At 41.8% G+C, this 25,515-nt stretch overlaps 3 protein-coding genes across 3 annotated transcripts; all 3 read right to left on the bottom strand.

Annotated features, from left to right (window-relative positions):
- Positions 1-435: 435 nt before the first annotated feature.
- Positions 436-2,132, bottom strand: LOC139342861 (transmembrane protein 238). The gene is made up of 2 exons (XM_070980122.1): positions 1,537-2,132; positions 436-519 (listed from the first exon to the last, which is right to left on the bottom strand). Exon 1 carries the CDS (start codon positions 2,060-2,062, stop codon positions 1,550-1,552), a length of 513 nt encoding a protein of 170 aa, XP_070836223.1. The 5' UTR covers positions 2,063-2,132; the 3' UTR covers positions 436-519; positions 1,537-1,549.
- Positions 2,133-5,113: 2,981 nt separating this feature from the next.
- On the bottom strand, positions 5,114-5,934 carry LOC139343868 (phosphoinositide-interacting protein-like). The gene is made up of 2 exons (XM_070981701.1): positions 5,889-5,934; positions 5,114-5,562 (listed from the first exon to the last, which is right to left on the bottom strand). The coding sequence occupies exon 2, from the start codon at positions 5,553-5,555 to the stop codon at positions 5,163-5,165; it is 393 nt and encodes a 130-aa protein (XP_070837802.1). The 5' UTR covers positions 5,556-5,562; positions 5,889-5,934; the 3' UTR covers positions 5,114-5,162.
- Positions 5,935-7,004: 1,070 nt separating this feature from the next.
- On the bottom strand, positions 7,005-25,420 carry gspt1l (G1 to S phase transition 1, like). The gene is made up of 14 exons (XM_070981211.1): positions 24,973-25,420; positions 23,890-23,934; positions 19,404-19,646; positions 19,096-19,129; positions 18,904-18,981; positions 18,491-18,671; positions 16,473-16,627; positions 13,201-13,341; positions 13,013-13,106; positions 12,219-12,299; positions 11,514-11,687; positions 9,079-9,168; positions 8,621-8,789; positions 7,005-7,670 (listed from the first exon to the last, which is right to left on the bottom strand). The coding sequence occupies exons 1-14, from the start codon at positions 25,163-25,165 to the stop codon at positions 7,618-7,620; spliced, it is 1,731 nt and encodes a 576-aa protein (XP_070837312.1). The 5' UTR covers positions 25,166-25,420; the 3' UTR covers positions 7,005-7,617.
- Between the last annotated feature and the right edge of the window lie 95 nt (positions 25,421-25,515).

The following is a 25,515-nucleotide window of genomic DNA, read 5'->3' as shown; positions in this document are numbered from 1 at the left end:
GTATGGTCAACGTTTAAAGGGATGGATTATCTTGAGTAACTGGGATATGACTCCAAGAATGAGACATCCAGCAATTACACATTTTGACAGTCATCCTACAAAAATTTAATCCAGCACGACAAATTTCAGTTATCGTAAGAAAAGCCATCGCACATTCTTGTTTAGGTTTTGGTTCAGCTTATTGTTGTTTGGGGTAGGAAAAATGCTTTGGTGAAGGATGGGTTGAGTCCTTGTGGTTATCAGCTTAATTTCATACATTGTACAAACCTATGAATTTCCAAAATTTAAACTTTGCCAAATGATCTCAGAAAGACTGCATCAAAGCTGCCATACTGATTAAAACACAACATTTATTATGAAAATATACATTTGACTAAAGCATTTCATAAAGACTCAACAACTGCAAACACTATCAACATCAATTATTAATAATTCCTCATTTAACACACAAACAGTAGAAAATGTGAGCATGAAGTGGAGCCAGCTGAAGACACTGTGGAGCAGGCTCTCATCAAGTCTCTGTGGGGCAGAAAATGGATTGAACATCATTATTAAAGCTATTTTGCTTTTGAGGTGAGCAGAAAGTCCTTTCTATGATCTATTCAGGATGTTTACATTAATCTGTGGATGATGAGGTTTTCAAGTAAGTTTCAGGTAGGCCTGCTATTGTTTAAACCGAAGGCTCGTCCTTTAGTGTGGTTAATCATTCATCCACTGATAACATTTCGTTCTGCCTTTACACAGATACTCCTTTTACTTCCACATTTAAACTAGATCAAACTGAAAGAAGTTATACTGAGCGAGGAGGAGATTTTCCTCAGGTCCTCTATTTTTGAAATATACAGTCAAATAAAGATAATTTATGGAATTGAACCCTGTTAAATCTTGTGAAAATGAGTAGATTTGAAACAGGGCTATGATTCCTTTTGTGTCCGTAGCACCAATAAACTTTAGACATGTTTCATAATGATCAAACACCAAGCACACAAACACAGTATAAACGTCACTTTGATGATGTTTGGATCTTCACTTTCACAGATATGTAATAATAATAATAATGATAATAACAACAACAAAGCAAAAACAGTTTTAGTTTTGATACTGTCTTCTGACCATCTATTGCCAATGGTGAAATATCAGACTTTGATTCTAGTCAGACTTTGTAGGCTAAAGGCTGAGCGTAGTGAACGAATGGATTGTTTGTAGTGAGGAGGATTTTACAGTCAACAAATGGCTGCTGCCTTTCAGTCTGCCTCACATTTTACGATTTTTTTATCTCGAGATTTGAGAGTCTTTAGGATAAAAAGAAAATGAAAAAATACATGAAAGTAAAACGTTTTGTATTTTTTCTCTAGACTTCAGATTCTATTCCTGGCAGCTGGCGGAGGCCTTTGAATCAGCCTCTGATCATCAGTAGATGAGACAAAGACAAAAGATTGACTGAAAATAGAGCTGCACAGTAAGTAAAAAGCAATGACATGATAAAATTCTAGTTATAGTGTATTATAAAGTCAGACTGTGTGAGCGAGGCCTCACCTGTGGGCCTGTTCTAGATAGGAGAAGTGTGTGTTGTGTGCTGCATCTCTGTGTCACCCCCCGCCACGGTTGAGACAGATGTGCGCGGGATATCCTCATGCGGGGTCATCGTTGCCATGGCAACGGCCACCTGCTCGACGTGCGGGCCCACCGGCGGCCTGCGGCCCGTGCGGTTACTGGACGGCCCTCCGTTCCTGCGGAATGAGCTCCGGATGCTGCTGGTCATGCGGCCGGAGAGGCGCCGCACCGCGCCGCTGATCCCGCTCAACACGCCCTTGTCTTTCTTCAGCAAACCCACATCATCTTCCAGCTCCGACGGGGGCACCTCGATGTTCCCGGAGTACCAGAACACCCACCAGATGAGGCTGAAGAAGATGACGATGGCGCCTGCGTAGATGAGCAGGTCAAAGAAAAACACGTTCACAAACACCCCGAGGAGAAGGATGGCCAGCCCCACGATGTCAAAGGCTACTGCGAGCCAGAAACAACACACACAGCGACCCAGACCCTGGTGGACCGGCTCCATGTCAGCGTTCAGCACGCGCCTCCGGAGAGACGCCGGGGTCTCTGACAGTGGCTGCTTAGTTCCCGGAGCTTTGGTGCCGTCGCATTGAGTCTGAGAGCGGCTGGAAGGTGAGCCAGGTGAGGCGCCTGGCCCACTCTCAGGAGGAGGGGCGTAGTGCTCACTGGAGGAGGGGCTGAAAGCTCTACCTGACCGGCAGAGTCCTTCTTTTCCTCTTGGATTACATTATATGGACTATGATGCATTGTTATGCGCACGAGTGTTATCCAGAATGTCTGCCACACTTGTTTTGGCTCTGTCCTTATTCTGAGCTACTGACTTGAGTGCGAGGCAGACATACCTGAAGGAGAAACAGTAAGCCTGGTAAATAAGTGTGAGTCAGGCCAGTGACTGTTTAATGTGTGGACTGGGTTTCCCAAGTGATGGATCAAATTACAAGAGCAGCTGCTGTTCTTCTAGACCACAGCAAGTAGGAGAGGCTCACGAGGCATCATTAGATGAGATAAGATGTTTTATTTCACAGAGACAGAAGATCATTTGCAATTAAAGATCATTTGTTTGAACAAATGTGACAACACATAGCACTGTGAGGAAACATACTACCAGGAAAAATGAGATAATACAATATAAACTATGCAGGAAATCTTCAACTCCAATGCAATGCATGATGGTGTTTGGAAGCACTAAGAAGTACCATGACCTGATGAACGAGGATCTTCACTGACCCATTAATTATGTGGTTATTTATGCATTGGTAGATTTTCTTTTGGCCTTTAAAACCCTTCACACTTTTGCACTGCACTCTTGCTAATGTTCCGTTTAAATGCTTAACCACATTTCATTGTTCTGATATGGTTGAATCTGGTCTAATTTAATTCGATTATTATTATGGAATAGATTATTATATGCCCTCACTGTCATATTGTTTATGGTGATGGTTGGCTGCTGTGGTTGAAAGCAGACCACCAACACCCACGTCAAGATGTATGAACTGTACATGTTTGCATCAGTGCATTGTATTGACAAGCAAAGCTTTTATCTGACAGGATATTTTCTGTTGTATCTGCATCGTGCACACAGACAGATGGACATGCTGCAGGTTGGATTAGGTCAGATCTGTTCATTCGCTGGTCTCTGGCCTGGAGCCACAGCACAAAGCTGAAGTGAATGTGTGTGTGTTTGCAGGGGTGGAGTTTGGGAGCTCTGCAACCAGTGACCATGTTGATCTCAGAATAATCAGAGTTAGATGAGTGTCGTGGCATTTCTCTGCCTCAGTAATCCTGTTCTAAATCATTTACCCACCAGTAGCCACAATGAGCAGAAAGGCTTATGGAGAAGATAACAAATAAATAAATAACAGAGAAACACCCAACGAGGACACAATGGGACAGATGGGCAGCCTGTCAGAGAAAATCACTAATTCCAACTACAAGATTTGACATATTCACCAATTAAAGAAATGAACACAGGAGATATGAGACTCCACCCAGAAGGTCCACAACCCTCGTTCTCTTTAAAACCAGCATGCATGGTTTTCACATGTAGAGGGATTCACAGCCTCATTCAAACCTTGTCTCACAGTGAAGCACCACCCTGCCTTCCACTAATTACTGTTTAACACATCAAAACTTAATGAGTGTTTTTTTTCATGTTTTAGTCCATTTGGTTACAAGGAGGGACAGCACCTGAAGGTTACTCCACTGAGGTAAGATTGCACTTCCGTAAAGTTGGGGAACCACAAAAGCATTTAGATAGGTCTGGTAATGTGCTCACTGGTGGCTGTTGCTCATTGGCCAGCAAGTAGTCAATCAGAGCTTGTTCGTGGCATTAAGAAGGGAGGCGCCATCTCTCTGAGTCAGAGCATGAATAAGAGGGACATGGCTGCATTGCTGTAAGTTGATTTACAGGAATAACAAGTCTTAAATTGACATAACAAACAAATAGCTGGCTGGGCGATGAGATTTCACTGAAATACAACAAAATAAAAACTAAGTCTCATCACAATACTCTCCTTATGAATCACAAGAAAACTGAATCCTACCGTTGAGCTTCCACAAGAAGCTATATGTTTAACAAACTGTCATGATCTACCAATGTATCACAGGAAAACCCCCAAATTTCTCGGAATTTGAGGCATTCAAATGTGGTGGCAGTTAAAATTATACATCATCTGTTAGTTTTAAAGGCTTATTCTGCTATTCCTTTAGTAATACATTCAATGTTGATTCGTTTTAGACCAATAAATAAAGATTCATTATTTCCCAAAAAGAATTGGATTCCTGGCACTGTGCAGATATGCAGTAAAGACAGATTTAAAGTGGTTATGAAGTGGTCATTACTGAGATAAATAAATTCTTTCTTAATGATAAATGAGAATAAATGAAGCATTTAAAAACCCATTGGACTGGGGTACCCTGGTAGCTCACCTCACAGAGGACATACCATGTATTAAGTATGTCTGATATTTTATCCTTACCACAGCCTTACCTTCCCGAGCCCTTTGCTGCATATCACCTGCTCTCTCCCCTGTATTTCTCTAGCTGTCACTACCAAACAGAGCAGAAAGGACAGATAATAATAACAATACTAATAATAATAATAGTAAACAAATTGAATGAGGCCTTCATGTTGGGAGATAGAATATTCACACGATAAAGCAGAGCAGCCAGCTAGATAGATAATACTTTTTTTTCTGGTGGAAGGGAGATTCAATGACCTCAGTATCCCGAAAATCCTGGCTGCAGTGAAAATGGCATCAACTGATTAGCCCACCAAACAGAAAAGGCCTTGACATGAACATGATGTCAGACTGCATAATGAAGGGCAACAAAATGCTAAGTCAGTCTGATTATCGGGTGAGACAAATTAAAATTATGAATGCTTAAAATGAAGCAGCAGCAGAGGCTGAGAAATCCTGATTTTAAATTCCTGGTTTGGGTCAAGCTGCAAAAAACACTGGATCCTACACACCCATGAGGCAAGTCGATGTCATTATGTTTATCAGAAGTCTGTCCCAAACCATGATTGTCACACAGTTTTGTACTGCTGCTCTGTGCTTTCAAAACAGATGGTTCATCAGTCCCAGTGGTTCCAGTATTCCCCATCAGTGATGTCTGTGCTCCACTTGGAGCCCCTTGCCATGATTGACCTTGGTGAGTGCATGGTGCTCTAAGCTCTGTTTGAGCATGGGGATCCAGACCAGGCCAGTGACCAGGAACATCAACCCCACAGAGAGGAGCAGGGGCCCCAGGAGGTAGGGTACATTACCCACCTGGGTGAAGTAGAGCAGGGACCAGGTTGTACCCGATCCAAACAGCAGTGTGCCAACACCAATGGCCGCGATGGGCTTAAAGAAGAGGAGCCAGCAGGATGGAGCCCCGACGGCGGAGGGACACCCATCCTGCTGAAAGGGGTTAAGCGGTGTGGAGGCTTCAGTGTCCTCCACCTCCTGGGAGGAAGGATCCATGATTGATATGGTGACTGCGGTGGAGAGCATGTTCACACTGGAGGACAGATTAGATGCATCACACCACAGATAACACCACACGTCTATTTTTTTCTTATCATCCACAAATCCATTAAATCCAATGAAAAGACCGAAAACCAGTAATGTGTAAGTCTGTCTCTATACTTTGACAAAAAACTTGTTAAAGCTGTAAACTAAACTAAAAAATGTGCCTGAATTCCACTTAAACTCCATTTAAACTATCACCACGCACAACAGCAAATTCACTGTGAACAACTACAACATCTGGACTTCCGAAGGAGTGTGGAATAGTGTGAGGTCAGTATGAACTTATAAAATGTTACATAGTCATCTCCAACTTACCTAAAGCCTCTCTGTGTGTCTCCCTGCTGGACAGGCAGTGATGACAGACTGACTGCCGCTGGACAACTGCTCTCACGAAAGCCACACCCACTGCACTGAGCTCACCAAGCACCCAGCACCCAGACCCACAGCATCAAACTAATCCATCTGCATGAGGATTAGTGATATTCTCGTATGATACACAGTATAGAACAGAAGAAAATTACACTAATTTCAGAAAGTCTTAATTCTACAGATAAAAAAGAAGCAACACAACAATCCAAAAATACTCTGATTAAAAATTCCCTACATTAAGTAGCAAAAGATCTGCAGCAGATACAGCCCTGAACAAATCCATCCAGCTGTTATAATCAGCTGTGATCCCCTTTAATAAAATCTCAATTAAATCTTTGGCATGTATGAAACACAACACTGCAATTCTTTAAATAAGGCCTCTTTAAATTCAAATATACACCAGCTGCCTTACAAACCTTAAAGTAATCATCACTTACTGTGGCAGCGAGCCGCATGGACACACCACCTGCTGGTGTATTTGCTCTTCATCAGTGGACTTGATCAGCCTACATGAGTGATACGTCTTGTGGTAGGAGTCTTCAGAGGCGGCTTCTATTGTCAGCTCAGTCACTTATCCACACGTCCTGAAGGCTGATCAGCTGAATGCACAACAGCAGGTGCTCCAGCCATGGAGCACAGAATGCAGAGAAGACACAGCCAAACCTTAGATAACTCTGAGTGACCAAGATACGCAGTCTTAAGGACATTTTAGTCACAATAACCTTGTCAGCACCCTCTGGTGGACAAACCATGTTATGGTGACACTGTTTCAGACTGATCTCAAACATATTTGGTATTTCTGAATTGACATTTGTTACCCATCAGCTTGCACATATACAGACTGATACATATAATATAGTCTCCATCTATTTACTGGAACAGCCCAGTTGCACAGAGTAAGTATTCTAAGAGTACAATTGATCACCGAGATGTCTCCAAACAATGTTTAAAGCTGAAAACTGCATTTGAAAGCAACCATTTGTCAGGAGTTTCATGTAACTAACTGGCACTTTGTGAAACGAGACACTGAAATGTGCTCTGCGAATGAACACGCTTTGTTTTCCCAATTTATTATTTTATTGTCATAGTTGTTTGCTTTAATAACATTTGAACACGCTCAAGCACACTGCCAGAACGCAACATGAGAAACCAAAAAGTGGGTAAAAGCAAAGGGAGACATGTACACCCAAGATAAACGTTTTGGTTTCAACTGGATAAGTTCTTTCAAACAATTTCTTTTGCAATTTACTTCAGAAAATCATTTTATATATTCCAAGCAAAACCCTGGTCCACATCTGTTTACAGATATAACTTCTGCCATTTGTCATTGTCATTTATGAAAGCAAGAAAAAACAAAAATATCTGGAAGAAAAAAAATCATGTAATGATGAGCAGACCAGAGTCGGGAGGTGGGGGAGGTGGAGGGAGGGCTAACCCTGAAATGGCATAGCTGAGCTCTCAATATGAGAAAGCTGACTCGTGTGGACTTCATCTTGGTTTGTCATTTGCTTAAAAACAGGTTTTCTTTTCACATGAGTTTTTTTTCTGACGCTGTTCTTCGGCACGCAGAGGGGGCGTGACAGGGAGGTGCCGTCGCCGCTGACAACAGTTTGGGCGGGTTATGACCGAGCTCCGCCCGCTCCTTCTCTCCAGGACTCTCAGGCAGCAGTCGTCTTCAGTCCCGCTCAGCAACCAGCTTCAGCACCTTACCGATGGCGATGGTCTTACCTGAAACACGCAAACAAAAAGAGAGCATCACATTTCTGTTCAGCTTCACTAAAACTAATACAATTAATGCAATTCTACCAGGGAAGGTAGAAACACGACAGTTTCTTCTGAAACTCCAACACTAATGCTAATTAAATGTATCCAACACATTCAATGCTAACAGCTGCAGCTTCCTGTACTTCAGCTACTGACAGCAGAATACTGAGCTCTGGCTCATAACTATGAAGTTCGACAGATTCAAATGTTGCTCTCATATGAAGCACCAGTCGACAGGGAAATTCTTGAAGTGATCTGAGGTGATCAGCTGATCATTTCTCTAGAGAAGAGTCACTGCTCTGCTCTGATGACAGAAACAGAGGCCACTGGCAGTCACACAGTGGTGTTACAGAATGATGTGTCCTGTCACGACATGCTTGTCTGCATAAAGGCAGCAGCTGCAGAGAGCCCAGTAACCTAAGAACAAACTCATCATTGACTGTGTTTACATGCACAAAACATTCCTGTTTTTGCCCTCCTTCTGAAAAGGACAACTCCTACTCCAATCCATTTACATAAAAATGAATGATCCACTAATATTCAGTGCAAGACCTGATGGGCAAGAGGCCGTGTGTTGCAAACTTGGGTAAAACCCCAACTGAGATGCATATTCCTAATGCGCTGTACACATGACCAAAGAACACTCCTGAAACTCGGTTAATGTGGGTGTATCACACATCTTCATTGGAAAATGCTGCATTCAGAATGAGGCATAATTTGAAAAGACAAACCCTGATATGCTGTTTAGATGATCCATATAAAAATAACATTTTTGAAATACTTTGGAATAAGAGTGGAAAATGAGTGTGAAACCAAACTTAATCTGCTGCTATTTTCACCAGGAACAGCTAAAAATAAGCTGCACCCTGAATATTCATTGGAGCTTAATGAATCAGCGTCTGCAGAAGCTCTACCTTCGTCCCGTAAGGTAAACCGTCCCATCTGAGGAAAGTCTTTAAAAGTCTCGAGGCAAATGGTTCCTGCCGTGCGCAGACGGGCGATGCAGACCTGGTCCTGTTTGACAAATCGTGGTCGTGTCTTACTCTTCTCTCCTGTCTTCTTGTCTACCAGACAAATTAAGGCCTGCAGACAGCGCAAAAGTAGCAGAATGTCAGTACATACACAGGTATTCATCAGAAGCATTCACCTGTTTCTCCATCCGTTAAACCAAAAGTGTTTGTTCACATGTCTTCTAACCCTTCAACAGGTCATTCCTGAACAGTTTCTTTATTTTAAATTATGTTTTTGGACAGCTGGAGAGAGACGGGATGACATGCAGCAAAGAACCCGGGCCTCATTTGAACCCAGGCCGCGGTGGTAAGGACTTTCAATCTGTGACTGCGTTATGTTGACAGTTAAGTTGAAATCCTACCGTAATTTGCACTTCTTCAATGCAGGTGTGAATGTGAAGGACTGCGTTGTAACCTGGACAGATGATGGATTTGTGTTCAATGATGACAATCTGTGAAGAACAGAGTTGGAGTGATGTAAACATTTAAAACAAATAACCACACCAGCTGAACCAGATGCACTGCTGCTAAAAGTGACCCCAGGTGTTTGTATTGTACGTCTGTACTGCAGCCTGAACATAGTGTCAGTTTCACATCAATCTGATTCCTTTTTGATGCCAACTTCACAAATTCAAAAAGATTACACAATTACTACACTACCAGGAATAATCAGACCATAATTAAAAGGAAAAAAGGACACAGAGAAAGCAGAAAGAAATGGAAACAGTCATTTGAAAATGTGACCATGAAAAAAGCTGAAATGGAAATGTTCAGACTGAGAGCCTAAATTGTAAAGATGAAACTGAAAGTAGAAATAAGCAAAGGGAAACATCCAATATGCAACTCATGGGTCATGGAAAGGCTAAAAGAGATACTTAAATTTACACTTTGCACAATTTGGCATTTTAAAATTCCATTTGGATTTTCAAGCTGTATGTAATTGAGAAGGTGTGGTCCAAAGGCTGGAGGGAGGCTGCACAGCAGGAACGGCTGACGACCGCATACGAGCACACTACAGTGAAAACTTAGAAAAGGGAGCACGTAGAGTGTGCAGGGGCAGAGGGAGGACCACTACTTATCTGGCAATGGCTTCAAAAATCATCTTCTTGCAATACTGTCATGTGTGTCTGCCAGAAGAAGCTGCTAACAGTGACAACCAGCTAATGTAACAGCCTTAAACAGACTGATTTACTGATGGAGTAACACTCTCTATTGTTTCTGCACACAACATTGAACTTCTCTCACCTAGTTCAGTATTACAGTTCAGTAACTGATGTTACTGACAACAGGTTTCAGTTGACTGTTCCTGGTTAACCAACTTTTTTCATATCATAAGCATTGACAGTCATGTTCCTGGCGACCTTGCTGTGGTCAGATTTTCTTAATGACAGGATGATAGTATGGACTACTGCATCTTATTCTTTAGCCAGACGATATTAAGGAGGATGATGAATCAGTTTTCTGCATCACTGAACTAACCATTAATATGTCCATGTTTGATGTGAGCTTCTGCAGCTGTGGTGATGTTAGCAGTTAGCTTTTCTTCTGCTCATCCCATGCGGCCTGCGACACTAACGTAACACTACACTGCAGTGCAGTGCACTGTAGTGCACGAGGTTCAGCTCCACGCTTTTGCTGTTGCACTGACTTGTCGTGCTCCCTGCAGACAGACATGCTTCACCTGGTGTCACAGCTTTGGATCAGCAGTCTGCCTTCATGTTTCCACGAGTGCTCACTGGGTCACAGAACGAGCTGGACATTAGATCCACAGCTGATTCTGTAACCACTGGATAAATGGACACTACTAGACTCAGGACTTTTCCCTCTCACTCTGGCACTTTATTAAAGTCTTCTATTTGATTTCACTTTGTACACTTCTTATATGATCTATAATAACCTTGTTAAATTTTGCTTATTGTATTTTGCTTGTTTTTCGCTCTTGTGCATTTCTGTACTCCCTGTAACTGCTGACTGCAGCACCTGAGTTTCCCCTCAGGAATCAAAGTATTATCTTATCTTAACCACAAAAGATAAACAGACTTCACATGACAACATAGTAACAACACACACTGGTTCTACTTTACAGTGTGTGCTTCTACTTCTAGCAGATTTGCTGCTGAAATTAGAACATTTTAAAAGCAAAAGTTTAAATGGAAATGCTGAAAACTTAAATTGTAGAGATGAAACTGAACTGGAAATAAGAAAAGGGAATCATCTGAACTGGGCTGTGGCCAGTGGCAAAGCTCGAGCTAGCCTCGTTGCTGAGCCATGCTGAGGCATGGTTGAGTGGTTTTATTATGCTAAAAATAGAAGCACGATGAAAATACACGACTGTTAAGTCTATTTCCACTTCCAATTGAATGAAAATACAAATAATTCTGCTGCCTCAATAGATTCGCAGATTTTTCCAAAGACAGCAGAACAAATGAGAAACTCTACAGGAGCGCAACAGTAATAAAACCTGCGGCTGTGAGGTGATAGCCAAATGACCCAATGTCCCTTTATATTTTCTCATCATCATTTTAACTATGGCCTGACTATTCCTGGTAGCATAGTAAAATGATCTACTTAACTTTAATTCTTTTAATATTCTATTTGGACTTTTAATAGTAATTATGACTAAAAATGTCCTCCACAGAGATAGACCTCTTATTGTATCTGTGCTAAAGAGAATCCTGACTGGTGGTGGTGGGGGAGTGTAGAATGGCTGCTGGTTAGGACGGCAGGGAAATCCAGCACACAACACAGTCAACCGTGGCTCAGAAATGACAGCCTCGAGCTGCCGCGTGACACTGACCTGGGCGTCGAAGGTGCGCCCTGAGTGGCAGAGGTTCTCAGCATTACACAGGATAAAGCCAGGCAGGATCTCCTCCTCCTCAATGCCCTTCAGCCGCAGCTTGAGGTTTTCTCCAGGGCCAGCATCATCTGTCTCCACATCGTCTGACAGGAGACTCAACACCTCTACCACATGCTGCACGATGAGACCACAAGCAGAGAAACGTGGAATAAGACAAACAGAGAGAGAGGGGGGAATTATAAAGATGTATATATCGCCGATTCCCCCCACAAAATTGGTCACTATGTGAAATGTGAATTAAAAAGGAATGCAGTCATTTACACACAAACTGTTTACTGACAATGCTTTCAGGTGTGTTCCTGAGCCCATGTACTAACATCCTTTAAACAATCGAGTGTCCACAAAGTGGTGAACCTCTCTCCATCGTTGCTTGTGAACGACTGAGCCTTTCCAGGATGCCCCTTTCATACCCAATCATGATACTATCACCTGTTACCAATGAACCTGTTTACCTGTGGAATGTTCCAAACAGGTGTTCTTGGAGCATTCATCAACTTTCCGTCTTTTGATGCTCCTGTGGCAACTTGATTGAAATGTGTTTGATTGTTGCAGTTAGACTATTTACAACCAAAAAAATACTTTCATCATTAAATTTCTCTTTCTGGGTCGCAGCTGATGAAAAAGGGGTTTTGTGGGATGTCTTACCCTGTTTGGCATCATGACCAGCTGCTGTGCTTTACTGATGGAGCCTGATTCCAGTTTGCCCAAAATCACAGTGCCCATGTCCTGATGAGACAGACAGACAAAGAGCAGAACAGAGCAGGTGAGAACGTGTTCACATCAGTTAACTAAAGACCAGATTCATCTTTTTCCTGTAGAGTGCAGCCACTCAGGAAACTCAACTCACGCTTTGAGAGTGCACAGAATGATTCAGCTTTCATGTCTGACTCTGACAAGTGCAAGAGACGACTCCCGTCAGTCACACATAAGCCAAGCTGTTCACAATGTGAATGTAAAATAAGAGTCGGGTCAGAGAGAAGACAGTTTTTGTACAAACAGATCTATGACAAAATGTTTGATAATAGCATTTACCTGCCTATCTGCATATTAAACATACACTTCCTCAACTCTGATCACAGTTTACAGTCAAGTATGAAAACAGCAGCAGTGAGCCAGCTCAGGGAGTCAATCTTTAACAAACAGGCAGTCACTGCACTCATTTTAGAAGCTAACCTGTGCACTGATAACAGTAATATATGTTTATCTGCAGATTCCGACACCGACCAACACACCTGCGCGTGTATCTAGTCCCTGTCACCACTAACCAGGCATTCTTAAATCCTTTGTAACTGCAGCAGTTATCCATGTCTTCAGCTCTGTGCTTTCTGAATGCAGAATGTGTTTGGAAATGCCTGATGTCAGGCAACTGAAATTAAATATCCTCCTGGGCTTCAGTGTGAACGTATAAAGCAAGCAGGGGTGGAAAAACTCAGACTTACCTTGTATTTGTCTACAATGGGCAATCTGACAGGGCCATCGCTTGATCTGTTGAAGTTTGGCAGACTGTCCAAGTGTGGAATGAAAGGTAAACCTCTGAAATGACAAAATGTGGACAGATGGATGAACAAGAACAATCATTTTGATCTATACAGAAACCAAACGGACAGGCATAAGTTGAGAGACTTACGTATACCAGGAGCACATGTCAGTGGGCTCCTTCAGGTTGGCCCCTGTCAGTCCGGAGCACGGCATGAAGTGAATATCTTTCTTCGGATTGAAGCCCACCTTCTTCAAAAATGGCACTAGTTTCTCCTTACACTCTTCATACCTAAGGGTTCAACAGCAGGAGGGACGTCAACGTTTTCAAAGAAGAATGAATACAAATATGGCAGCAGACATTTCATGTGTATATGGAGGCCTTGTACTGGGATGGATAGTGAGAAATGTCGTAGCTCCTCAGTCACTGTGTTGGCAATCTTCATGTCAAGGTTGTGCTACATACATAAGAGGAGATACCTCTACCAGAATGGGATACCTCTCAGTATTATACAGTCCAATAATCCTACAACCCCTAACAGCTACCTCAAGCATGTCTAGAGAGTGGATAAGTACTGTAAGAACAGCACCAGTCAAGACATGCAGCATCATACGCAGTGTGTTCCAGTGTGGAATGGATTTCGATTGTTGTGTAACAAAGTGTACGTTGACCAGTTTGTGCGCTCAGACAGTGGGATTTGTTTACGCTGGCTGTTAAGTTACTCTGTGAAGTTTTCTTGTTATGTTTCAGTGTTACTTGCACACTTACACACTGTGTGTATCTTTGGGCTCTAACAAATGTTGAGTTTATTTCCTTCCTTACTTCCTTCCCCTGCCTTTGCTGTCACATTGGGTCTAACCATACTCCCAGCAGCTGATCAGTGAAATTGTTTGGTGACATCAGCAGTAATGTACAGTGAGTCCTTGTGCACACACTTGAGTTTAACAACATGGAGACCCAATCCTTGACAGGCAGCTCCATCGTGCTAAGAGGTCTAAAACTCCACAGGCTGCCTTCAATTTTGAGGCAGTGGCAGGAAGTGTTATGCGTGCTACGTTTTACTGACAGATCATTGGTGTTCACAAAAAACAAGTCAATGCAAAGATGTGATTAACAATGTTCAGACTTGTGAGGTGAGTTTTCAGTTTCCTTTTCAACCTCCAGATCCCTCCTTTTTATTAATTCATCACATCTAAATCAATTATCAGTGCCCATTTTTTTTTTATGTGATGTCTCGTCAGAGAGAAAGTGGAGGTCCCTCAGGTCGTGTGCAGCTGCAGTGTAAAGTACCCCTCCCCCTGCACACCCTCGGTTGCTGGTACAAGCAGGCAGCTCTGCAGGCCGTATGATGGCTGAAGGAGGCGAACCCCCCTGAACTTTTCCCCCATCTAAAAGGACCAAATCGTGCAAAAGCCAGCCAGAGGAGGCGATACATCAAATATGATGTATCGCCTCCTCTGGCTGTAAATGTGAGCACCACCCATCGCTATATGCTAAATTCAAGGTAAAGTTAATGCTGTCTTGAAATGAACGAGCTACCCTTAGCGTCTGGCATTAGTGAAATAAGCTTGTTACTGAGGCATGAGGTGACTAGCATGCTAAGATGGATAACTTTTTTGTTTTGTTTTGTTTCGCTAAGATGGATAACACCAGTTAGTTTCCTCTCTGACATGACGCTAAGAAGAGAAGCACAGGCTTAATGTTATGTTTTACGTTACTGCTACAATTAAGTTTAGCTCGTATAAGCTGTGTCATTACAAATTCAGTTTAAATTCACGTCTGTCTTAATTTTTCTCTTTAGGACAGCAGTAGCAGCAACAGGGCATCCACATCAAAAACTGAAGTCAGCCAACAATTCAGCAAACATTTGAGAAACAAGTCTCCAAAAACATGTTGAGATTCAGTTTTAGGCTCCTGACTGCATTTATTTATTTATTTATTTATTTATTTATTTATTTATTTATTTATTTATTTATTATCTAAGAAGTGTTTTTACTTTTTTCAATTATTTATGCTCTGATCTTGAGCCACATGTTTACTGATTGCATTTATTTGCATTTTGTGTTGCTGGGTTTTTTTTTCCACTAAAAATAATTCATTTATGTCGTGACTTGAGTTGCAGGTTTAGCCTCAGTTAAAGGACTGCATTAAGGACTGCATTTATTTTTTTGTTATTTATTTTTTATTTAGAAAGAGTCCAGTTATTTTTTATTATTGTTATTTATTTTAAATACACATCATGTTCCATCATGTTCTATATATCATTTAAAAATAAAAGACTGTTCAATGGAAAAGTTTTTTCTTTTTTTTGTTGTAATCATTATACCGTGAAAAAGTGAAATCGTGATATTTTTGCCTAAGGTTATCATACCATCAGAATCTCATACCGGCCCATGCCTAGTTCCCACGACAACTGGAATACTTTTAGCCAGTATGTGTTTTCTAATCATTTTACTTCACACTGCTATGAGGGCCAAAACAAAGCAGGATACACTTCAAAACTCCAAGTTTATTTTGCCTTATTGTTTATTTTGCTGGTTAGCTTGTTGAATTTGGCATGAGCATGTCTGCAGCTCATGCGTCTAATTGCATGTATTCTTTTGGAAAGCCCTATCAATTTATAACCTGAATCCTGAAGGTGACTTGATGACCGGCTTTCCACACACTCCTTCTTGCAGCGTGAGGCTATGACATCACATGTGCCACACTGGGGTATTTCTGTCTCTTAAACTTGAAGCAACAGTCAAAATGTTGTTTAAAAAATAATAATAATAATGATCACACATAATTCTGCTGGTTTGGGGTGTATTGTGAAATACTTTAGGGACGTCTGATCTAACAGTGAGCAAAAAAGGAACCATGGTGCATACACGAATTACAGCAAGAAGGGAATATCACTGTGGACTCACCACATGACTGATCTGAAAACCATTTGAAACAGCTGAAAAGACAAATGTGCTTTGGAAAAGTTAACACTCTTCTGTGGAAGAGAATAAGAAACAGTCATCCTAATGCTTGTGGTGATATTTTAGATTACTTGATATCATACAAATGAGCTGCTGTTAAGTGACTCTCCTCACTGGTAGCAGGAAGAGAGACCTCATCCCTCTGTGCTGGTCTCTTCACTGGGTACCTGTGAAGTCCATTCTTTGGTTTTTAAAGCCCTGGATGGACTGGCACTTGTTTAGGAAATGCTATTTGTTTTGGGATTTTATCAAGATATAATATTATTAATTCACTCATATCCTCTTATCGATGTCTGTGTGTTTATCATTCCAGTCGTTGCAAAGCATTATGGTCAATGTTTGTTGTTTTTGAATGTGCTCTATAAATAAACTTGACTTCGCAGATGTTTAAGAGATGAGCCATGAAGTTTGCGTGCTGTTACACTCCTGTTTGATCATTCCTATCCATCCACCCACCTCTCCAGGCTCCAGCTGACTGTAGGATCGTCCATTTTATTCACCAGAACTATCAGGTGCTTGACACCAGCTGTTTTGGCCAACATGGCGTGCTCCCGAGTCTGTCCACCCTTCTCAAAACCAGTTTCAAATTCGCCTTTCCTGGCAGAGATCACCTGAGGGTCAACACATTCATTTCGTAAGTCCAAGTACTATGAAAACATAAAGGGTATAAAAAGGTGATTCCTTGCTTTAGCTGACTAAGATGTCACAAAAAGGATCATATCTGAATAAAAGAAAAAATGCTTTTAATACGATAAAGACGTCACAGGTTACAGTTGTTTTGTGGCCCTTTGATTTAAAAGCAACAGAAACAAACAGTGACAGATGGAAAAACTAAATGTACTTTTCATCCTTTTTGACCACAGGAGCTGAGGTAACTTTATCAAGAAGGGTCCAACTGCAGACCAGACAATGGGAAGAGAGTGGTGTCTCGAGAGAAGAAACTAGAAACATTTATTTTATAGCAGGATTTCCAACACACCTGCATCTGAGATGGCTGAATGTGTGAATATCTCCTTTAGAAAAAAAGAGTGAGGTAACCATATGTGAGGTGCAACCAGGTAATTACATAAAGTGTAAGTGTTGTTAAACTGCTGAAGCAGTTGACTTTAATTCTGAGCCAAAACGAGTTTAACCACAACAGTAGTAGCCCATTCACTTTTCGACTTATTTGAAGGGGTGCACACGTTTTTGTTCAGGTCGTCAGGTGAGTGACAGGAGACGGTGTTTGATACTGACCCCATGCATAGCGCGGCCTCTCTAAACGCAGTCTTCATTGCCGTCTCCCTCCCTGTGAAATGCTTCAGTTTCACTGTTTGTTTTGTGATGTCCTACGATCCATCAAAGAGCAGCCACCAAAATCAGTGGACTTCAACTTTGCTCTCAACACTCCAGAGCCAGAGCCATGTTCATGTGTTTCTTCAGCTTTTTGCGTTGATCAAACAACGATAAACTGAAATTAACTGGTATAAAACACCCGTTGTGTCTGCTAGATGTGGGTGTGAACGAGCTCTCGCACCACATTTTGGTGCTCTCATTGTTAACTTTGAGCCACGGCACATCTTGGAGCCACTTGTCAGAGAAAAGTCTTTTCTTCTGCTCGCGTTCAGCGTGATGTTTCTTGACAGGTGGCAGAATTCCAAAGATGCCACTTAATGTCTATTTATTTGGGACATTTCTCACAGTAGGTTACTTCATTGAGTATTATGGCATCCATCAGTGTTTTACCACCATCAGCTGGAATATAACAGCTTCACAGTGCAAACCATTTATTATGTCCACCCCAACTGATCCCATTCAGGACATTGTCTATTCTACAACCAACATCCAGCTCAGCTGCTGCCTGCTAAATTGAGGTACATTTTCAAATGACTGCGTACCTTATGTGCACCCCCACTTATGTAACACACCTCAAGTGTGGGGACCCCACTCTCCTCCCATTGGCTTGCTTACTGAGGGTCCCCAAGACATGACGTCTGCAGGAGGACCCTCTTGACTTTATCTGCATTTTGATGGGCTATTGGCTTTTTCCTGCTCCAAACTAGTTATTATGTCAGCCTTTAAAAATCCACAATCCTTCAACCTCATATTTATCAAACTACGTCCATTTTTGTCTCTTGGGCTGTAGAGAGAGGGTCAAGCACAAGTCTGAAATTGTGTACCACCTGGAAGTAACAACTAGTTGTTGCACTCAATATCAATATTAGTGGAATTATATTTAGGTTGTTGATGTTTATCAGTGATGTAGCTGATCTCCTGACAAGCAAACTGAAGTCTATGTTTCGATGTTTAAAATGACAAATATTGCATTTTAAATTGCCTCTCTTTTCATGGTCCTTGAGATGCTATGTATGTAAACAGGGTTACGCCAAGGGACATTTTGCTGCTAACCAAGACTATTGGGTAGACAAAGGCCTACTGGTCAAGTTTTGACCTAATATTCCACATTAAGGTGACTGGTAATTTTCTGGACTCACCAGAACAGCCAAGTCTGCCTGAGATGCACCACCGATCATGTTGGGCACAAAGCTTTTGTGGCCTGGAGCGTCAAGGATGGTAAAGTGCTTTTTGTCTGTCTCGAAGTATGCTCGGCCCACCTCCACCGTCTTGCCTTTGTCCCTCTCCTCTTGGTTGGTGTCTAAAGCCCAAGACAGATACCTAGCAGACAGAAATTCAATTGTTGAATTGGCCAATAGTTCAAAACAGTGACATACACATCAATATTAATTTCTCTGTAACATCTATGCTAATGATCTAAGCAGCTGAACATACATACAGAGATGGATCCTGACTATATTAACAGGGTAAATAAAATTAATAATCAAAGCATGTTTCCATGCTCTGGATTTAAAGTGCCAGTCAGTTGAGACACACCGGGGTGAACACTCACCAGGTTTCCCGGTTCTTTTCCTTGGCTTCTCTTTCATACTTCTCTAAGGTTCTCTTGTCTACCATGCCTGTTAGATACCTGTTGGAGAGGAAGGGAACAGCAAAGGCACAACATGTTAACGGCCTGATGTGGTGAAGGTAATTTCACTCATTAGGAAATGCAGTGAACCACAAAAGGAAGACTGGAACTCACATGATTTGCCCGCCAATAGTCGACTTGCCTGCATCTGGACAATAAGCACACAGAGGATGTTTAGATTAGACAATACTGTGACAGTTTTTGAGTTGCCAGACAAATGAATACAAATAATGAGCAGACTCAGTTTCCTGAGGTGGCTCAGATCATTCAACGTGTACAAGACGTTGGAGATCTTCTACCAGTCTGTTGTTGCTGCAGCGTGATGGGGGAGCAGCATTGAACTGGTGACACCAACAGACTGAACAATCATTTCATTAACATATCATCCTCCTGGCCTACAACAGACAGGCGTACACACTGACCTACGTGTCCGATGAACACAACATTGATGTGCTCCTTCCTGGGGGCGTCTGGCTGTGTAGGTGGAACCTTGGGCACTGGCGCTTCCTCTTCCTCCTCCATCATCTCCGGAGCTGTCTCCTCTGTTGTTGCTTGCACCACCGGGCCCCGATCCCTGCCTCCTGGCTCCTCCTCATTTGGCTCTGCCTCTTTCTGGTCCCACGGTTCCTCTGCACTCATCTCTGTGTCGCCGTTCTCCATTGGAGCTGCACAGCAACGAACATAGTTGACATCATTCAGGCCTTTTTGTTTTGACAAGCTACTTAAAACAACTCAAAGGGAGAAATATAGACAGAGCTTAGCATTAAACATGCGAACAAAGCATAACTAGAATTACCGGCTCAGGGTTGTATGCCTCTGCCAACCACTCAAAGTTACAGTTTACATCATGTCTGCCCAGACTCATATGATATATGTAATGATGGCTTTGAAGGAAGTTAATGAAAAGCTTTGAAGTTCATTTTTTTAGCAAAATGAAAGCTACCCCTACATTGACATGCATGATTTTAGTCAATCATTTCCAGTGAGAAACATGCTGTCTTCACTTAGAGACCATTTTTCCAGAGGAGTCCAGAGGACTGACAGAGAGCTTCATCACACTGAGCAACAACAATCACCTGAAGCTCAGTATCAGGAGAACCAATGAGCTTGAGGTGAACTACAATGCTTTAAATATGGATGTGGAAAGTAGCTACAAACTCTAAACATGGCTCCTTCACACACATCTTCACCTCGGCAGCACAGATTATCTCTACGATCAGCACAGTTTCAAAGGGGACCTCCAAGATTAGTGTCACCAATTCAGGTTCTGACCAAATGTGAAATATGGTCAGTCTCCCTTCAGAGCTTTATGTCACAGTGAAGTTGACCTTTCACTTTTGATACATAAAACGTCATCGCTCCTATGAGACATTAATGCAAAATTCTGACACAATTAACATGTTAATTCCAGAGCTCTGTGTGTGAGTGTTTTGTGAGGCCACAATGACCTTTGACCACCAAAATCTAATCAATTAGTCCTAATGTTTAAGAAAACATTTGTGCCGAATTTTCAATAGTAAGCCATACTATAAGCATGTTTCCACGAAGCGATTTGACCTTCCTCACATTAATACATCAAACAAACAAAAATGTCATATCAGTCTTATCCCCTCCGCACTCTGAGTTATATCAGCTTGTTGCACACTTATTCTGTAATGGTATTATGGTTTTCCAACTGGAGAATTATTGTCACATACTGCTTATCTTGATGAACCTATACCTAATCATCATGGAAACAAGGAGTCATTCGCATTTTCTATTGCAGATTTTCTCAAAATTCGGTTAAAATACAGCTTGATAAATCTTGTGATCAGTGCTATGTTTCAAAAGAAAAGAGAAGAAGCAAAGGCACTCTTAATAAAAATTGGGGTAACAGCCCAAAGTAAAGTTTAGGGATAAAGGAAATTCATGTCAGAAAAACTCTTCCTGTGCACAGTACGATGCCAGGAAAGATTACATGTTTTATCTGTGAGCACTTGACTTTGAAACACAAAACTTTAATAATGGGTTTACACATTCTTATACATTTTTTATTTTGCTACACTGTCCTGTGATTCAAGTAAAAGACATTTTCTACCATTGTCAGCTGGCAGCAACAGAACCAGCAAGGCTGCCACAATATTCAAGCTGGTCTGCTGGTTTGTGGTGGAAAGTGTCCTTCACTCTTGATTGTCTAAATAAAACAGTACAGACAACAGTGGCGTTGGACTACATTTCACAGTTTACATTAACATTCATTAGCACAAAAATGTCTGCTAAACAACTCATGTTGTATCGTGGCTGCAACCTGTTCCAGTGAGGCTTTTCCTATTTCTATATGCCATGTTTATTCAATCAGGCTCTATGCTTCTGTTTGACAACAGCCTGATACATAGTACAAGTCTTCAAAGCCCCCACAATTTGTGCCCTACCCCAAAATGGCCCACAATAATTGCTCATTCCGTGCCACGGCTGCTGAGGTTAGCTTTGCCTCTGCCTTGTTGTGGTTCTTGTTGTTTTTTCACCTTATTTTCCATCCCACACTTTCTCATCCTAATGTTACAATGTTATAAGACACATGCACGCACAAAGCACTTCCATCATGGTCAGCGACATGTGATCACGGCAGAGTCTCCTCAGATCCACTCGGGTATTACACATACTGTTAAACAGACCCAGGACCCGCGGTAAACCTGTGAAGACCTCTAGTATATATTAAACCTTCATATAGCCATCATGATATATCACACAAACAAACACCAGCAGTGCGTCAGGAGAAAAGCCTCCATAGTGTAGGGAAAAGTGTTTGATCTTTCCCTCCATGAGGTGTAGGGCTACAACAACACAGCAACAAACACTTAACAGCAAAGATGGAGACAAAATAGGAAACAGTGACAGTGCTCTGACATAAAGCCTCCTACACAGTTCAGCTGTACTGCAGTGAACAGATCCTGGTTTGGTGTGTTTTACCTGTTCTAGTTACCTATAAAGCTATTTAAACCTTTTTTTTTTTTTTTTTTTTTTTTTACACAGGCAGACACACTGTGAAGAAGTGACAGCTTTTTTTTCTACTGGAATTATATATAATATATATAGCTCTGCCTTATATATATATATTATATATAGTCCTGCCTTCTGTTTATCTCTGAGTCCAGTCAGTCTTCAATCCAGGGGAACACACACTTGTGATTTAAAAACAATAGAAGAGAATGCAGCATCTTCTTTGAGGAGCATATTTGGCTCGATTATGTGAATATGTGCAAAAGCATTCAAACTACGTTACAAATGTTCATACTTTGATCAGACTGTTGGAGTAACATCTGACCTTAAAGGTTTGCTTTTTTTGTGCATTTTCAAATTGTCTGAAACTTTAATATCTAAGACTTGTGAAAAGGGGCAAAGCTGCAGTTCAGTTAGTAAGAAGGCACTGCTTCAAATGAAGATCTCATGCTGGCTTGAGGATGAAGTTGAAGATGTGTATGAGATGTAGGCTGGAAATTTATCACGATTTCCTCTAACGAAGCAAAAAGGGAAATATGATGTAAAAACACTTTAAAACATCAACCACATTAACCGTGTGTGCAGTCACAGATATTATGCCTCTGCTAGAGCTTTCTATGATGACTACTTGTGTCAGGTCATTAAGATTATGTTTGGAGGGACAGCTGGAGTTCAAATTGACACACACAAAAAACAATATTTATTTGAGAATTATGAATTTCTTGTGGAAACAAAGTGATGTGTCCTTTTCAGAGTGTTTCACTTGAATGTTTTTGAGACCCGAGGAGGTGAAATGTGCAATATTTCTCAACAAAACATCTTAAGATGAGAGAAAACTACCTCACAACTCCCTCAGATCTATTTTGTGGCCCCTTGCGGGGGTGCTGACCCCCAGGTGGGAAACTATTGCCTTAAAATTGTATTTTATTGATATGGTAATGTAGTACCTTAGTTTAGATGGTTTTAACCAAATATTTTACAGTCCCACACTTTTGTGCAGTCCCTACCTTACATTACATTTATGTCTTAATCTTCAGTAAAGCTTCCTTCTTCTGTGAGATAGTCACTTAAGTAAAACAAGTACTACAGCCACTTAAAGCATCCTGACACTTGCTATGCTAGCACAGCTGTTGTATGTTTCATTATGCTTTCTGCTAAACCTTTCATCTAATAACCTTTATGAAAGGGAAAAAAATACCCAGTGTAACTGCACACTACTACTTTCTAGATCTGCCATTGCAAGAAGTACAAACATTTCATAATCACATTTCAAAAGTTCACAACTAAATTCGAAAGGTGGGCTCACTGCAAGTCTGTAATGTTCCTGAACACTTTGCGACATTGCCTCCCACTAAAACAAGGTCATGTCTGTTAAAAGTGATAATGAAACAGAGTCCCAGTCAATGTGACAGAACAAGATCCAGAAAGCCTGAGACATAACAAAAGATAAACTCATGCTACAAACTCACTATTCAGTTAGTTTGTGGTCAAACACAGAAAAGGCCACCCTGTGGCAGATGTAGATACATAAGCCAACACTGCTAAAAGAAATACTGCTCCACAAAGGTGAATGGGAGTAGACTGATAGCTGATGCGACATGGCCACCGTAACATCACTGGTTCGCTTCTAGCTGCCAACCTTTGTTGTAGGTCATACCCTCTCTCTCCCTCATTTCCTGTCTGCTGTGAATGAACGAATGTGAAAATGAAAAAGAATAAAAAATTTTCAACAAATAGAAAGGGGAGCTTTCACACAAACTGAACTTTTGTAACCGGATCTCAGTTACTCATGATGTAAGAGTTACTATAGGCTTTGTTAATCCGTTCAGTGTGGGCTTCACATGTCAGCACAATGAGGCGAGCAGTAACAGCATGTATGTGACATTCGGCACAGAGGCAACCCTGCTTATACACACACTCCATACATACCAGCACTTTCTGACACATCCATGGTGGTTATCTTTTCAACAGCAACTGCAAAAGAAATAGTGGATGAGTTAATGTTTAAGTTTTTTGAAAGGCACCTGGCCTATTCCTCAAGCTACAGGCTGACTTCATATAGAGGAACAGTGTGGCTTTCTTTTCTATACTGTGTGTGTGTGGGTAAAGCAGAAAGCATGTATTTCCTTTATGTTCCACAGACAGACTTCACTATGCCTTCAGAGGCCACCTTAACTCAAAGCTGGAGAAAGATAGGCAGTTTTCAACAGTTTTTCATGTCCAACACCCACATATGTTGGAGCACAAATTTCCATTTGATCATATCGTTCTGGCATGGCTTACAAGGGGACAGTAGGAGAAGGTTTTGAAACCACTTATCCTATGAGGATTGCCATGCTATTACCGATTCAGTCTCGTCCAGGTCTCTGATGTCCCTTCACGCGGTTTCCAATGACACATTTTGCTCCAGTTTTGACCAGCTGTGCGTCAGAACATCCACGTCACACCAAACACCTAACGTTCCAACTACCGTTATTTTATTTCCAATGATTAGCTTAGCTTTTATCATTAGTTACAGTTCAGCTGCTACTAAATCACACTGATGACTGCCAGCACTGCTTCTTACCTGGTTTCATTTACTATTTAGAATAAGCGATTACTTTGCTAAAACGCATTAACTAAACACTGAGCGACACAGGCGCTCAATTGTGAAACCACACTAGCTACCCAAAATGCTAGCTAGCTACCGCCGGTGAGTTGTAACAAGCTAATGCCGGCTGGGTTTATGACTTTGAAGACAGCTATGACAGCGCTCAACAAGATATATCACCACTTTGTAGCCGAACGTCTAAGTAAAAAAGGATATATTGGTTGCAGTCAAAGTTACACAGCGCCAGCTAACACAACTGCTAAAGCTACACCAAACAGCACAGCAGCTAGCTAGTTTGTCGCGCTTCATGGAACGCGTGTCTTTACAGTGGCTAGTAAGCTAGCAACTACCCAGCCCAGGATCCTGTTAGCAGCTAGCTGAATGCTAGCTAAAGTAGCTCCCCAACGTGACTGTGAACTTACCAGCAGGATCAAGATTTTCCGACTGTGCTTTCATGGCAAAAGTCGGAACAAATTCGGCGGCGTTTACATTGGGCACAAACGGTTTAGCATTCACATTGAGGGTTGTGAATGCTGATTCAAGCTGTCCGTCGATTGTGGCCTCCACATCGTCCTCTTGTTCCCAGGAATCAGGGGCAGTGTCTCTCGGGTCCATCGTGGGTCTTGGATTTTCACTACTGTGAGATTTGAGCTACGCAGTTCTTGTTGTCCGTAAGTGTCCACCCAAATCCCGATGTTAAGGTCACCCCGTGGAGTATTTAACAGCGTCCCAACTCGAAGTGTAATCTTTCGTCTCCGATTCAGGTGAAATAAAACAGCCGGTTACTATCGTTGAGACGCCAGAAAGGATATTCGACTCAGCACTCCCAGAGACAGTCCGCGTGAGATAATGCGTCCCGTCAGTCGGCGTGCTACCCGCGGTGACCTCTGGGATGTGAAGTCTGATACAAAAGTCGAAAACATTTGCCTTTTTAGTCTCACAAGGGCCAGAAAACTACATTCCCC

The sequence above is a fragment of the Chaetodon trifascialis genome, chromosome 15 (genome assembly GCF_039877785.1).
Source record: "Chaetodon trifascialis isolate fChaTrf1 chromosome 15, fChaTrf1.hap1, whole genome shotgun sequence".
In the NCBI taxonomy this organism is placed as follows: Eukaryota; Metazoa; Chordata; class Actinopteri; order Chaetodontiformes; family Chaetodontidae; genus Chaetodon; species Chaetodon trifascialis.
The sequence above is the reverse complement of the archived record's forward strand: the minus strand, read 5'-3'. Positions and strand labels throughout refer to the sequence as shown.

Excerpts from the sequence above, each read along its gene's own strand:
- LOC139342861 (XM_070980122.1), bottom strand. The coding sequence starts at position 2,062 with ATGGAGCCGGTCCACCAGGGTCTGGGTCGCTGTGTGTGTTGTTTCTGG.
- LOC139343868 (XM_070981701.1), bottom strand. The coding sequence starts at position 5,555 with ATGCTCTCCACCGCAGTCACCATATCAATCATGGATCCTTCCTCCCAG.
- gspt1l (XM_070981211.1), bottom strand. The coding sequence starts at position 25,165 with ATGGACCCGAGAGACACTGCCCCTGATTCCTGGGAACAAGAGGACGAT. Across the intron at positions 13,107-13,200 it reads GACATGTGCTCCTGGTATAC|AGGTTTACCTTTCATTCCAC; the intron begins GTAAGTCTCTCA and ends TTGTCATTTCAG. Across the intron at positions 7,671-8,620 it reads GTTTACCTTACGGGACGAAG|GTAAGACCATCGCCATCGGT; the intron begins GTAGAGCTTCTG and ends TGCGTGTTTCAG.